The sequence below is a fragment of the Mesoplodon bidens genome (assembly GCF_964165515.1).
Source record: "Mesoplodon bidens genome assembly, chromosome: 6".
In the NCBI taxonomy this organism is placed as follows: Eukaryota; Metazoa; Chordata; class Mammalia; order Artiodactyla; family Ziphiidae; genus Mesoplodon; species Mesoplodon bidens.
The window spans coordinates 24,997,304-25,012,955 of NC_138162.1; the positions used below are offsets into that span (position 1 = coordinate 24,997,304).

Below are 15,652 nucleotides of genomic sequence, written 5' to 3' on the forward strand. Positions count from 1 at the left end.
GGAAGTCCAGGGGGAAGAAATGGCATATGCAAATGCAGGGAGGCCTAGGGCTCAGGGCACTTATAGAGAAGGGCAGTTGAATGGTGGACAGAGTTCTCTGGGGGAGACAAGGAGATCCAGTGGTCGTGAAAGCCAGCCCAGCGTCGGGGACTTGATCCTGGAGCCAGGAAGGCAATGAGGAGCTATGAAGGGTGACAAAGCAGTGTCCCCGTCAGAGCTGGGCTTAGAATCATCTGGCATCTTTTACAGGGTGGAGAGGAAGTCAGAATGCAGGCAGAGAAGCTGTGGTGTGAGCCTGGAGCCTGGGAAAGTGTTGACAACTAAAGGAGGGAGTGTATGCCAGAGGTGTTCTAGAGCAGAACTGACACTGCTTAGGGACTGACTGGGCGCCCAGGAGGCTGCAGGAGCCATGGGACCCCCAGCGATCTCTCCTCTCCCCTTTCTCTAAGGCAGACACTCCCTAACTTGGGTCAATGACTTCTCAACTACCTCTGTTTCCTGCTGCTTCTTTTACTCTTGAGACCCACCAAGGTCAGGTTTTCCTCTACATGGATCAGCCTACTGCAGGGGTCAAGGCCTCTGATTCACCTGCCCACTGCTGGGTGGATAATGTTTGGAAAATCTCTCTCAGGTCAGCCCTTCAGACGAATGAAAAACATAAGTGGTTGTTAAAGATGGTTATTCCTTTTGACCCACTAATACTACTTCTGTGACTCTACCTTAAGGGAATAATTGGAAACAAGGAAAATGTATTATGTAGAAAAAAAAAGTTCATTTATAATATAAAAAATCTGGAAACAACTGTAATGCTCACCAGTAAGGGATCAAGTGGTTGAGTAAATTATGGAACATCCCCTCAACAATGGTTATGAATGTGGGAAGATACAAAGGGCAAAAGTTAAGTTAAAAAGGCAAATTGCAAAATGTGCTATAATTACAGCTATATCTGAAAAAGCATCAGTGCCCTAAACCATTAAAAAAGAGGCTGGAAGGAAACACATCAAAAATATTAACAGTAAAAAACCAAACCAAAACATTAACAGTGATTATTTTCGAGTGGCAGGACTATGTGAGATTTCTGAAAAATCTGTTTTTTTTGCTTTTCTGCATTTTCCAAACTTTCTGTGATGTGAATTCTGTTCATCATTAAAAAAAAAAAGTGTATAAAACTTGTAGAAAGTGAGAGAAACACAGCAATGCCCTTGTGATGGAGTCAGAGGCCAGACGCCAGGGTGGTGAGGGTGGGGGGATTGCTTGCACCTGCCCCGTACCTTTGGCACAAACACCAGGCAGAGGGTGATGGTGCTGCAGAAGATGATGACCAGGGCCACAATGCAGAACTGTACGTTAGGCTGGTCCCGGGTCAGGAAGGAGACAGCAGCCCCGATGATGCACATGATCCCCACGTTGTAGACGCTCATCCCAATGTACTTGCTGTCATTGAGGGCGGGGATGCTGACGTTTCGGGTCTCCCAGGCTAAGAAACAACCGAACAACTGGAACGGTGAACAGAAAAGGGAGACGGTCATTACCAGATGGCGGCATACACTCCTGCTCTGAGAAGCTACTGAACTGAGGGTTATTCTGTTACTCCCCGCTACTCTGAAGTGGGGGCTTGCGGGGAGGGAGGCTGGGGGTTTGCTGCTGGCTAGTTCTTCTGGATAATCTGTCTCCACAATCTGTCTCCACTTGTGGCCCTGGGTTGAGTCCTCCCAAAGAAATGCAGACTGGGGTGTTACACTGTCTGGTCCTCCTTCACCTCCACCACTGGTTCACACACAGACCCACAGGAGGCCACAGTGGGAAAGAACTTCAGACACAGTCTCAACCACATGCCCTCCCTCTACAGAGAACCTGAAGGCCCAGAAGAGAGGAAGGGGCTTGCCCAAGGCCACAGAGCAATATGGTGGCAACAGTCGACTGTGTCTCTAGAAGTTAAGGCTAGTCTTTTTTCTGTTAAACCAGGCAGAGCCCCTGTGTCTGGGACCCCTAATGCACAGAGCCACCCAGAGTAGAGAGACTACATTTCCTAGCCGTCCTTGAAGCTAGGTGTGGCATATGACTGGGTTCTAGACAATGCCATGTAGGTGGAAGTGGTGTGTACAAGTTCTGGGAAGTGTCTTTAGAGGAGAAGGCTGTTCCTCTTCCACGTTCCTAGCAGATGGAGTGGGATGTGATGGCTGGAGCTTGAGCAGCCATCTTAGACCATAAAGTCATCTTAGACCATGATGTGGAAGCTGTATGATGAAGATGAGGAGGACAAGATGCAAGGAGCTCAGATTCTAGTAGCCTCCACACCAGCCCTTTTGCTTCCCTGAGAAGGCAATTATCTTTTTAAAAACTACTGTTATTGTGGGTTTTCTGTCACTTGCAGCTCTACTCCTAACCAATACATTTCCAACAGAAATGAATAGGGTGGAAGTCAAATGTGATGTAAAGTAGGGTGTTGCGGGTTTAGCTATCATGTGTTGTCTGAGGGGAGGGCAGGCTGCAGAGAAAGTGCAGATGGAATGCTGGGTAGAATGGTGGTGTGGGCAGGAGGGAGAGCTGACCACAGCTGCTGACTGCTGCAGGAGCTTCGGCTATGGTCCAGCCCCTCCAGGAGGCTGTCCTACAAAGGCTTCCTTTCCCTCTGGCCTTATCTCTGAAGTCTGGGGCAACCAGCACCTGCACGAACCATGTAACATCATCCCAAGGGCCTACACTATCTCACAGGGCTTCTGTCCGGATGAAATGAGAGGATGGATGTGAAAGCCTTTAGTAAACTGTTATATCCGTTATAAGAGGAAGTTAATAATTATTTTGTAATTGGTATTTTTTACAACCATAGTTGTTTTTCTCTCCTTTAAGTGTGTTATCTCACAGACTGATTTATTATTTTTTCTAATTCCACTTAAAATAGGAACCAGAAGCCCAGGAAGCAGATACTGAGTGAGGGATGGAAACCACGCTGTTGAAAGCTTGCTTCGTGCTGGTTCCTTTGTGTGTGGTGCCTTCAATCCCACAGCTGGGTGTGGCTTTCCACATCCTGGAGGGAAAGAAGCAGAGGCTAGGCAAGGCCAAATGGCCTGCCTGGGGTCCCTTGGCAATATGCGTCAGGGCTGGATGGGTGCTCCAGACGCCTGCTCTCTCACAGGGGCTCTGTGTGCCTCCTCCCTGCCACAGAGGCCGATCGCGGCTTCACTTCACTGTGGAAGGATCTGAGGAGGGTGCAGGTGCAGGCATGGTTTGCACAGGATGTGGAGAGAAGATTCAAGGGTCAACCCAGAATAAGGTCGGTGGGACTGCCCTTTCAAGTCCTTCATAACTTTGAAGTTCCACAGTTGTGTGAGGTGGGCTTGGTATGTGATCTTTGTATAACAGATGAATGGAGTGGAAAGAGTATTGGGTTTGGAAGTTGGAGGTTACCAGGCGGCCTTTGGCAAATCATTTAACTTGTCTGAGCCTGATTTCCCCCATCTCCAAATGGAGATGACTCCACTCATCTCCCACAGGATGTGAATGTGTGCTGGGGACCAACAGACTGCTGTCAGGGAGCAGGACAGTGGCAGCTGGGAGGCACACTCACAGTGAAATGGGGACATTATTTGTACCTATTTCATGTGATTGTTGTGGGACTGAAATGACACGTGCCAGGCACCGAGACTGGCAAAGAGCAAGTGCTTAGTCCTGGGGGCTCTGTTTATTTTTATGTTGACGGAGGCGCTTAGGAGAGAGAGCTCTGACAGAGAAGCATTTCCCCCACTCTGCCTCCCGCTCTGCACCTACCATGAGAAGCCCCTTATAGGCATAGACGATGCCAAGCCAGATGGTCATGTGGGTGTTCTCACAGTGCTCTAGGAGAGGGCGGATGGAGATGTCCCGTCCTGCCGGGTCCGGCTGTGCGAAGAGAAAACAGAAACCCAGGGATGGCACTGGGCACCCTCCCAGCAGCCAGGTCCCTGTTTCATAGCCCTTTTCCCTCCCATGAGCCACAGCCAGTGCTACCATCCAGGAGGCCTTTTGGACCCCATCTCTGTGTTCCATGGGACTCAGGCCTCAACCAGCGTTGACTGCCTTCTGTTTGTTGGTCGTGATTCAGCTCTGACCTTCCGTTATCTGAGTTCTTCATGCCATTTCCAGCTTGAGTCAGAGCTCAGGAGTAGGGACTGGGTCACTTTTGTGCCCCTAGTACCTAGCACAAGACCTGGCCCAGAGCAGGCATCTTTCTATAACATTTGTTAAAAGAGTAAGGGTGAGAATGAAGCACAGAGTTAGGTGTGGAGGCCTTCTCTGGAATTAACTCAGGTAGTTGGGAGATAGTATCTACTGGCTAGACCAAGCACGGGGCCTGCCAAACCCCTTTAAGGAAGGAGATCTTCTTGCCCACCACCTCCATGGAGGGAGCAGTGGTGGCAGTGGTGGCAGCTGTGTTATGTACCACATGATGCACTCTGGGCCGGAACTGATTGGACAGGGGGTGGGCACCTGACCTCAGGTAGGCAATCCGAGGCTCGTCAGGGACCTATGAGGTTTCCTAGTGCAAAGTGCTCTGCCCAGAGAGGGGTGGTGGAGAGGATCCAACCCAAGCACCGTTCTCTCTCTCAGGAATTTGAACTGAGAAACTCCAGGAGGCAATCAGCCAGATGGTGGCAAGAGGAGAAAAAGACAACAAGGGAGTGAAAAAATATATACTGTAGGTATATTTTTTTAATGAACTATTTGAGAGTAAGTTGCAGACATCCTGGCCCTTCTTCACCCCTAAATATCTAGCATGTTTTTCCTAAGAACAGGATATTCTCTTATATAACCACATATACCTACCAAATTCAGGCAATTTAACATTGATACAGTATTATATTATCTAATACACTACCTATTTTTTAATGTTGCTAATTGGCCCAATAATGTCCTTTAAGGACCCAATCCAGGACCATGTGTTGCATTTACTTATCATGTCTGTAGTCAGCCTTGGAATCAGCCCTTCCTCCTTCAATCTCAAGACCTCAGCAAGCCCAGAAATAAACCCACACACCTACAGTCAATTAATCTTTGACAAAGGAGGCAAAAATATAAAGTGGGAAAAAGTCTCTTCAGCAAGTGGTGCTGTGAAAGTTGGACAGCCACATGTAAATCAATAAAGTTAGAACACATCCTCACACCGTGCACACACAAAAAACTCAAAATGGCTTAAGATTTAAACGTTAGACATGCACCATAAACCTCCTAGAAGAGAACACAGACAAAACATTCTCTGACATAAATCATACCAGTTGTTTTCTTAGGTCAGCCTCCCAAAGCAGTAGAAATAAAAATAAACAAATGGGACCTAATTAAACTCAAAAGCTTTTGCATAGCAAAGGAAACTTAAAAAAACGAAAAGAGGGATTTCCCTGGTGGTGCAGTGGTTAAGAATCCACCTGCCAATGCAGGGGACATGGGTTCGAGCCCTGGTCTGGGAAGCTCCCACATGCCACGGAGCAACTAAGCCCGTGCGCCACAACTACTGAGCCTGCACTCTAGAGCCGGTGAGCCACAACTACTGAAGCCCGCGCTCCTAGAGCCCACGCTCTGCAACAAGAGAAGCCACTGCAATGAGAGGCCCGTGCGCCGCAACAAGAGTACCCCTGCTCGCTGCAACTAGAGAAAGCCTGTGCAGAGCAATGAAGACCCAATGGAGCCAAAAATAAATAAATAAATAAATTTTAAAAAAACACAACAAACAAAAAACCCCTGAAAAGACAGGGACTTCTGTGGTGGTCCAGTGGTTAAGACTCCGTGCTTCCACTGCAAGGGACGCGGGTTCAATCCCTGGTCAGAGAACCAAGATCCTGCATGCTGCTGGGTGGGGATGGGGGTACCAAAAAGACAACCTATGGACTGGGAGAAGGTGTTTGCAAATGATGTGACCGACAAGGGCTTAATCTCCAAAATATACAAACAGCTCATACAACTCAACAACAACAAAAAACCTATCCAAAAATGGGCAGAAGACCTAAACAGACACTTACCAAAGAAAACATACAGATGGCCAATAGGCACGTGAAAAGATGCTCAACATCACTAATTATTAGAGAAATGCAAATCAAAACTACAGTGAGGTACCACCTCACACCGATCAGAATGGCCATCACTAAAATGTCTAGGGGCTTCCCTGGTGGCGCAGTGGTTAAGAATCTGCCTGCCAATGCAGGGAACACGGGTTTGAGTCCTGGTCCGGGAAGATCCCACATGCCTCAGAGCAACTAAGCCCGTACGCCCAGAGCCTGTGCTCTGCAACAAGAGAAGCCACTGCAACGAGAAGCCTGCGCACCGCAACAATGCATAGCTCCCACTCACTGCAACTAGAGAAAGCCCACGTGCAGCAACGAAGACCCAACGCAGCCAAAGATTACAAAGAAAGTCTACAAATAACATATGCTGGAGAGGGTGTGGAGAAAAGCGAACCCTCCTACACTGCTTGTGGCAATGTCAGTTGGTGCAGCCACTATGGAAAAGAGTATGGAGGTTCCTCAGAAAACTAAAACTGGAATTACCATATGATCCAGCAGTCCCACTCCTGGGCATATACCCAGATAAAACTATAATTCAAAAAGACACATGCACCCCTATGTTCATAGCAGCACTATTTACAATAGGCAAAACATGGAAACATCCTAAATGTCCATTGACAGATGAATGGATAAAGATGTGGTACATACATACAATGGAATACTACTCAGCCATAAAAAAGAACGAAATAGTGCCATTTGCAGCAACATGGATGCAAGTAGAGATTATCATACTAAGTGAAGACAGAAAGGGAAAGACAAATACCACATGATATCACTTATATGTGGGATCTAAAATATGACACAAATGAACATCTATGAAACAGAAACAGACACACAGAGAGATCAGACTTGGGGTTGCCAAGGGGAAGGGAGGGAGGGAGAGGGATGGACTAGGAGTTTGGGGTTGGTAGATGCAAACTATGACATTTAGAATGGATAAGAACAAGGTCCTACTGTATAGCACAAGGAACTATATCCAATCTCCTGGGATAAACCACAATGGAAAAGAATATGAAAAAGAATGCATGTGTATGTGTGTGTAACTGAGTCACTTTGCTGCACAGCAGAGATGGGCATAACATGCTGCACAGCAGAGATGGGCATAACATGGTAAATCAACTACACTTCAATAAAAAAAAAAAAAGACCTCAGCCTACTTCAGTCTGTTATGTCATTGATATTTCAGGTCATTTATTTTATAGAATGTCCTTCAGTTTGGGTTTGTCTGAATGTGTTTTCATCATTGAATTCAGGTTATGTATTCTTGGCAGGAATTCTATGTAAGTGATGTTCTCACCTTCTCAGTGTTTCACATCAGGGGCATTTGATGGTACTTTGTCCCATTATTGGTGATGTTTTTGATCATCTGGTTGAGGTGATGTCAGCCAGATCTCTCCACTTCAAAGGTACCATTTCCCTCTTGTAATTAATAAATAATCTGTGGGAGATACTTTGAGACTGTGTGGGTATCCTGTTCCCCCACAAACATTAACTCAGTGGTTGCAGCTTCCATTGATGATTCCTATCTGAGTCATATTACTTTGGTGGCTGCAAAATGGTGATTTTCTAACTCTAACATTCCATTTAAATACTTGGCAATATATTGTAAACAAGATCTTTCCTCCCACTCATTTATGTATATCAGTATAGACTTATGGGATCCTTTTAGATTCCGTGTCTTATAATCCATTACTACTATTATTCATTTTGTTCAAAATTTTCCAGATCTGGCTAGTAGGAAACCCCTTCATGCTGTCTTCTGTGTTTTTTCAACATGTCCCCATAATTTTTTTGAGCACTTTTCTACTTGGCACAAGAGGTTCCAGGCTCTCCTTGTATTTTCCTTGCTCTTGTTTTGGAATCAGCCATTTCTCTGAGGAGTCCCGGTTCTTTGTAGCAGAGAACAGTATTTAGAAACCGAGATCTGGGCACTGATGTGCTCACTGTTCCTAGGGTATCATTACTTCTGGGCCCCTTTACCTATCTATCTACCCATCCATCTACCATCATTCTATCTCTTTATCATCTATCTATAGATACAAGTAAAATCCAACACCACAGTGTTCTTGCTTGCTCTGCCCCATTCCATATTTGCATCTGTATTCTCTTACAGTGAGATCCCTGGTTTCTGACAACATCACTCATTTTCTCAATTCTATAATAGACACAAAATAGTTTCAAAATTGCTACATCCATACACTACCAACAACAAATTTACTAAGTTGAAGATGTCCTTGCAAATCTGTCTTTAGCACAGATCCCACTGAGGGTATCTCATCAAAGAACTATGTTCTGGATGTTGCCTCTTAAGACCCAGGGTAAAGCCACACTCCTGAGGGTTCTGGATGTTGCCTCTTAAGGCCCAGGGTAAAGCCACACTCCTGAGGGTAAGGGGTAGGCATGCCCAGGGTCAGTCACTAGGAAGAAGGGACACATTGGTAGGATCCAGGGATGTGAAAGGCAGGCCTTAAGCACATGGGGGATGGAAACCCTATTTCTCTTAGCCCTGCTCACTAGGCCTGACCTTCAAGGCATGCCATTGCCTGGGCACCTGTGAGTTGGGGAAAGATGGTGCTCCCATATGGATACAGGAGGAGCTGGGAGGGGTGGAGCCGGAGGGCTCAGGCCATTTTATAACTAGATCATCCAGTTGCATGCTCTCTCAGGCTTGATTTCCCTTTCTTTGTCCCAAGCCACAGAAAGCCTTAGGTTAGCGTCTTTGGTTCCATGATCGTTGAGTACACACACAGGCTGGAGTGCTACAGGGCCCTGTGCAGTGGTGGCAGTGGGTACCTGTGAGAGACACCCCAGGGAAAGGTGATCCCCAGGAACCATAGTCAGAGTTGCCAGGGCTAGAGATTTCCCCCTCCACCGCTACTGACCCAGGAGCTGAGCTGGATTTTAAGAGTGGTGGGGGTTTCCTGATGTCCTTTCATTGTGTAATTGAGGAGACTGAGAAAGGACTTGGTCCCAAGGTCAACAGTGACTTAGTGGCGTAACTTGGTTTTCTCCAATGTCTGACAACTAAGCAGACTTCAGAACTCAGTAGCACAGGCCCATTACGGCCATGCGCGAACAGCAAACCCATTAATGATGATAGTGTCTGTTGTTCTACAATGAGAGGCAGTCATTTATGATGAACTAAGTCTTAGATTCTCTCTGTAGAGAGGACTGATTCTGTCATACCCCGTTGTTCAATGTAATGAAAACTCTATTCATGGGAAGCTAACACTGATTGCCTGGCTTATACACCTCCAGTGACAGAGTCCCCTCCCTCCCACTCTTGGTGAGATGGGTGCACAGTTTTTCTTTTATTGAACCAGAACCTCCTCTTACACATCCACCACTGATCCCCGTCTTTCCTCCGGGGCTCCTCAGAGTGGTGTCAAATTCTCTCCTTAAGTCCGCACACTCTTCCTCATGAGGGGAAGATCTGCAGTGAAGGTACATATCACCTCCCCCCACAAGTCGACCTGGTCCTCCTGAACTGCTCGAGTTTACTATTGATCTGAAAACCTAGAATTGAGCTCAACACTTCAGGTGGTACTAAGCACCCTTGCTCCAGATCTCCTTGCCTTTCTAAATAACTACCTTTCATTGGTGATTCATATGCTCCTTACGGTTGATTAAGACCCCACAGGTGGTTTTCGTGGAACTGCTGCTAGCTCTGTCTTCTCGCTTCTGCAGCTGACGTTCCAGCCTGGCTCCCTTTTACCTCGTCCGTAGCCCCCTCCTCCTCACGCCCTCCATCCTGGTCTGCTCTGACCTCTTCGAATCCTGAAATCCCAATCCTTACATCTGGTCTTTCAGTACCGCATTTATCTCATTAAGCTTAAGGGGGAAGGGCAGCAAAAAAACAAGGGCCTGCCCAGAGTTCAGAGAAGTCACGATCCCAAGGGTGAGCAGAGATGCTTCTACTCCATCTCCCAGTACACAGGCCCTGAGCCGGAAATAAGCCATAAAAACCTCCCAGTCATCAACGTCACTTTCACACAGCCCTGGACACAGATCAGAGTGGCAGTGATTCGGGTGGTTTTATGAGTGATGAAGTTTGTGTACTCATGAGGCTGGGGGATGGGGAGTCTGAATAAAGTCAAATAAGCCCTGCATTGAATCTCAAAGCAAACTGTAAGAGCCATACCTTTTCTTGTATGATCCACTGTGCCTGGGACTGGAGTTCAGAGTGCTCTGAGCAGTCACACACATGGGAGAGATGCCTGACCACGCAACGGGAGAGGGCAGGGAACCTGAGCCCTTACTTGGTGTCGTTGTCGTGCACCAGAGCACCACTAGAGGGCACCAAAGAACCGTGTGGAGGGTCCACCCGGCAGCTGTGGATCACCCTCTGCTGGGGACACAGCTGCTTCTGTGGCTCGGTGGGGCTGCAAGTGTCAAAGCCGTCAGCAGCATTCTGTGCTACTCTAGAAGGCACTCACTGGCCTTAAATGAGGCCAGACTTCAGGCACCTTGGAGGACCACCACCCCGCCCCCTCCTCCCAGGGCAGCAGGTGAAGCAGAGTAGGGGGAGGCATGGGGAGCTGCTGGGGAAGGAGGGGCCAGAGGGCCCAGGCTGTACCTGGCCGTGGCACTCCCCCTGTTCCCAGCGTGGGCTGGCCACACAGCCCGGCGCCAGGGAGCACAGGGCACTGACCCCTGCAGATGCCACGCCGGGATGTGACGTCAGGGCCTGAGCCCGGATTTTAGGCCCAGTTCTCTGTGCACTTATGGACTACAGCATTTCCACTGGCCTAAGAATGTTTCCCTTGCCCTGGATAACTGGCTTACAAGAACTTTCAGCTTGCTTTTTTCTCTTTATTTTCCTTCCTTATTTGTTGCTCACTTGGGCAGTTACCTAAGTAATCATTCATTCATTGATTCATTCCATAACTATCAAGCACTGCCATCTGCCAGGTACTGTTCTGGGCATGGGGAAGGCAGCAGTAACCAGGGCTGACAAGAGCCCTGTCCTCATGGGTCTTCCATCCTAGTAAGATCAGGACGGCTCCATGAGAGATGACCTCAGAGGGGGAATGGGCTGGCCTCAGCAAATAACAGCCACCCTAAGAACACCAAGAGCTGCCTTGTCATGAGTGACAATAATGTGCTAGTTGCAAAGCTGTGAGCTCTACACACGTTATCTTGTTGAAGCCTCATAAGAATCTAACAAGGTTGGACTTGCCTGGCGGCACAGTGGTTAAGAATCCGCCTGCCAGTGCAGGTGACACGGGTTCAAGCCCTGGTGCAGGAAGATCCCACATGCCGTGGAGCAACTAGGCCCATGCGTCACAACTACTGAGCCTGCGCTCTACAGCCTGAGAGCCACAACTACTGAGCCCACGTGTTGCAACTACTGAAGCCTGCACGCCTAGAGCCCATGCTTCACAATTAGGGAAGCCACCACAATGGGAAGCCTGCACACCGCGACGAAGAGTAGCCCCCGCTCGCCGCAACTAGAGAAAGCCTGCATGCAGCAACGAAGCCCCAATGCAGCCAAAAATGAGAAAAAAAAAGAATCTATCAAGGTCTTAACCTCATTTTACAGATGAGGAAACTGAGGCACAGAGAAGTTAAGTAACTTGCCCTAAATCTCCAGCTAGCATCAGAGCTGAGATTCGTTTGATTCCCAAACCAATGTTCATTCCTTCCTCACCACATGCATCCCCCAACCTGCCCTGCTTCATATTCCAAGGAGACAGTGGGTATAATACCTGCTCTGTAAATTGTGAGGTGCTGCTCATGGGAGGAATGACTTAATTGCTAAACAGTCAATAGAGGCCTCCCTGAAGCCCCCGGAGCTCTGCAAAGGCTATCCTTTGGTGCTGCATGAAATCAAGCTGTCTGCAATGGCCGGAGGCTGCAAGTACTCACACCTGACTCCTGGTCTAGCTGCTGCTCAGCAGGAGGCAGGCAGACGCTGCCCGGGAAAGCCTCCCCCATCTGTGCAGCGAAAGGGGAGCAGCTGGCCTGAGAGCCCCTCTGCATGATGCAACTACTCAGAGTGTAGGTCAGTGGCCCCTACAAACATCCGGCTTTGTCAGGCTCCACAAATGGACCAGCAAGGGTCCGGGCATGGCTTGAAACATTGAGGCCTGAAAGGTCAAAGGGCTGGGTCCTGTTATAGACTTACTGGGTGACCTTGGGCAAGTTCTCGCCCTTTTGTTGACTTCAGTTTCCCATCTGCAAATGAGCCTATGAGTTAATTTACAGTATAGTTAATGTAAGCCTGAATAACTGAGGGATGACTGTATTTGTCTTACATTTCACAACTGTATTTGTCCTACATTCACTCATTCAGAATCCACGTGATCAGTATTTCTCATGTGCCTGCTGTGTGCTGTGCACTGTGCTTGATGCTGGGGTCCGGGTGTATAAGACCCGTAGGATGCCTGTCTTCTTGGAGCGTGCATTCCAGTGGAGGGCACGGGAGGTTGACAAACCATACGGCACAGCTACGGGTAGAGGGGTGATAAGTGTCCCTAAAGAGAACAACAAGGCACTCTGAGGGCCACTAGCCAGAGGACCTACTTCAGATCAGGTAGTCTGGGAAGGCTCTTCTGAAGTGGTGACATTTAGTCTGGGACCTGAATGGTGGGAAGATAAGCCATGTGAAAACCTCGGGGGAGACCATTCCTAGGAGAGGGAACAGCAAGCAGGCAGGACCTGAAATGGCAAAGACTTCGGCATATTTTAGGAACCAAAAGGAGGCCAGTGTGGCTGGAGTGCAGTAAGTGAGGGGCCAGCGCTGCTCCTCACTCCATCATATGCACACAGACTACCTAGGGGGCTTGTTAAAATGCAGATGGGTCAGTAGGTCTGGGTGGGCCCCGGGATGCTGTATTTGTAAGCAGCTCCTAGGGGATGCTTGATGCTGCTGGTCCACGGACTGCCCTTTGGACAGCAAGGCCTTAAAGGATCTTAAGCAATAGGGTGACATTTGGTCCTCAGCTTAGCAGATCTCTGGTTAAGAATGCAGACTCCTTGAAAAGGGAACCCTCCTACACTGTTGGTGGGAATGTAAGTTGGTGCAGCCACTGTGGAAGACAGTATGGGGGTTCCTCAGAAAACTAAAAATAGAATTACTATATGATCCAGCAATCCCACTCCTGGGCATATATATACCTGGATAAAACTATAATTCAAAAAGAAACATGCATCCCTATGTCCATAGCAGCACTATTCAAGTAGCCAAAACAAGGAAACAACCTAAATGTCCACCAACAGATGAATGGGTAAAGAAGATGTGGTACATATATACAATGGAATACTACTCAGCCATAAAAAAGAATGAAATAATGCCATTTGCAGCAACATGGATGCAACTAGAGATCATCATACCAAATGAAGTAAGTCAGAAAGACAGATACCATATAATATCGCTTATATGTAGAATCTAAAATATGGCAGAAATGAACCTATCTATAAAACAAAAACAGACTCAGACATAGAGAACAGACTGGTGGTTGCCTAGGGGGTGGGGGAGGGATGGAGTGGGAGGTTGGGGTCAGCAGATGTGAGCTTTCATGTATAGGATGGATAAACTACAAGGTCCTACCATATAGCACAAAGAACTCTATTCAATATCCTATGATAAACCATAATGGAAAAGGATATTTTAAAAAAAGAATGTATAATATACGTATAACTGACTCACTTTGCTGTAGAGCAGTAATTAACACAAAATTGTAAATCAACTATACTTCAATAAATAAAAAAGACAGAATGTAGACTCCTTTTGTCATTCGCACGCCTCTGACACAGAGTGACAGCTAAACACAAGGACAGACTTGACACAGCGTGTCTGTATGTTCAGACCCTGAGTGGGGAGGGTGAGGAGTCCGGTGGTGGGCATGAAGGGTGCCACGAGCTTCCCCTGTGATCACAGGGCTCTTGGCTCTGGTCCCTCGGACCTCTTAGGCTGCCACTGCTGTGGGTAGCTCAGGTTCCCAAGCACCACCTGGCTAGTGCTTCTTTGAAGGAGGGGGTGCCTTCCACCTTCTGACCAGCTCCCAGAAGCTGGCTTTCTGCCTCTTTTTTTTTTTTTTTTAATTTCAAAGCTGATTTTTGAAATATCTGGTAGAATTGGTAGATGTTTCTACTGGGGGTGAGTATATGTGTGTATATAAATGTGAGTATGAGTGTGTGTGGTAGGGAGAGGAGGGAGGATGTCTGACCTTTCTGGGCTGCATTTCAGAGTCTTGAGATGCTTCTCTTTTCCCGGGAAGGCATGTGAGTCAACACTGCCTCTTTTTGGGGGGAAGATGGGGGGTGGTCCCATCAAGGAAACCTGGCAGGGAGAGAAAGGCCCCTGGGTTCAGGTCCCAAGTCCCTCACTTGCCAGCTGTGTGACTTCGAACACATCTCTAAGCCTTTTTGGAGCCATGATTTCCTCACCTGCAACCTCCCAGGTTTGGCAAGATGATCAGAAGAGGTGACTAGTGAGTTTAGCAGGCTCCTGAGACTGGAAGGCCCACTCCTTATACGTGAACCATCATCGTTACCTCCCAGCGCAGGGAGTCACAGAGCCCTGGAGCTGGGAGGACCTTCCGTATCCCTCCAGGCTGGCTGCGTATCTCCACAGCAGCAGCTCCACATCTCCAGGCAGCCAAGCTCTAAGCTGTCACTTCAGGGTAAGATTTTCTTGTTAGGCTGTTGGATTACGAGTTTGGGTGAATGTTTTTCAGAATCCCAAATCGGGAAGGGACCTGTGAGATCACCCACAAGGGTTTCTCTATGGGGGAACTTCTGGCAGCTATTTTCTTTGGAGGGCGTGTGATTCTCTGTTGTGAGGGACTGTCCTGTGCAGTGCAGGGCACTCAGAACCCCTGGCGCCTGGGCACTAAATGCCAGGAATGCCCTCTAGTCACCATGTCAGCCCAAATCCCTCTCCCCTGGCTCCCCCCTTCTAAACACTAAGGGGATTATGCTCTAGTCCAGTTCCTCTTTTTACAAACAGAGAAACTGAGGCCCAGAAAAGGACTCACAGCAAGTGGGTGACTGATTAGAGTCACAGATGCAGGTGTCCTGACCTTGGTCCCATGCCCTGTGCGCTGGACCATGCTGCGGGTTGTCACAGGGGGAGCCAGCCAACCTTTATCGGGACTTACCCTTCCCAGGTGCCAGACATGGCCAAGTCAGCCCCCTGGAGCTGGCCTGAGGGCCAACCTCTGGCTTTTGGACTTACTCAATCTGCTGGTGCTATGCACCCTTGCTCAGGTGTACTGGGGTAGCTTCTAGAACAGCAGGCATGGGGCCCAGAGCCGTTCACCCTGTCCACACTGGCCACGTCCCTCACGGAGTCCTGCTTGGCGGAGGGGAGATGAGGTAGGGGAGGCGGCTGGGACCTGGCTGAGGAGGGCAAGGAGCCTGGACTCAGCATTAGGATGCCAGTGGGCCAGCACCCCTGCCTGGTCCTGTTCAGAGAGACATCCTGAGTTTGACCTCGGAATCTGGCGGGAAATTCTGTGGCTGTGTAAGGGTCATAGCTGGGGTGAGAATTGTCTTGGGGAAGTTAAGGGCTGACAAGTGCAATAATAGGCCCTAACATTTCTAGCTCTTTGCAGCTCATAAATGCATTCATACTAGGATCTCTCTTTGATTTTGACCTTAGAAGCCAGGAATTT

At 48.2% G+C, this 15,652-nt stretch overlaps 1 protein-coding gene across 1 annotated transcript in view; it reads right to left on the bottom strand.

Moving 5' to 3' along the window:
* The window catches only part of GABBR2 (gamma-aminobutyric acid type B receptor subunit 2), a gene marked incomplete at its 5' end in the record, with an annotated part of 369,129 nt that overhangs the window by 11,123 nt on the left and 342,354 nt on the right, over positions 1-15,652 (bottom strand). Inside the window, 2 exons of the mRNA XM_081238251.1 lie at positions 1,272-1,496; positions 3,769-3,879. Coding sequence (XP_081094377.1) covers positions 1,272-1,496; positions 3,769-3,879 — 336 coding nt within the window. The remainder of the gene's footprint in view (positions 1-1,271; positions 1,497-3,768; positions 3,880-15,652) is intronic.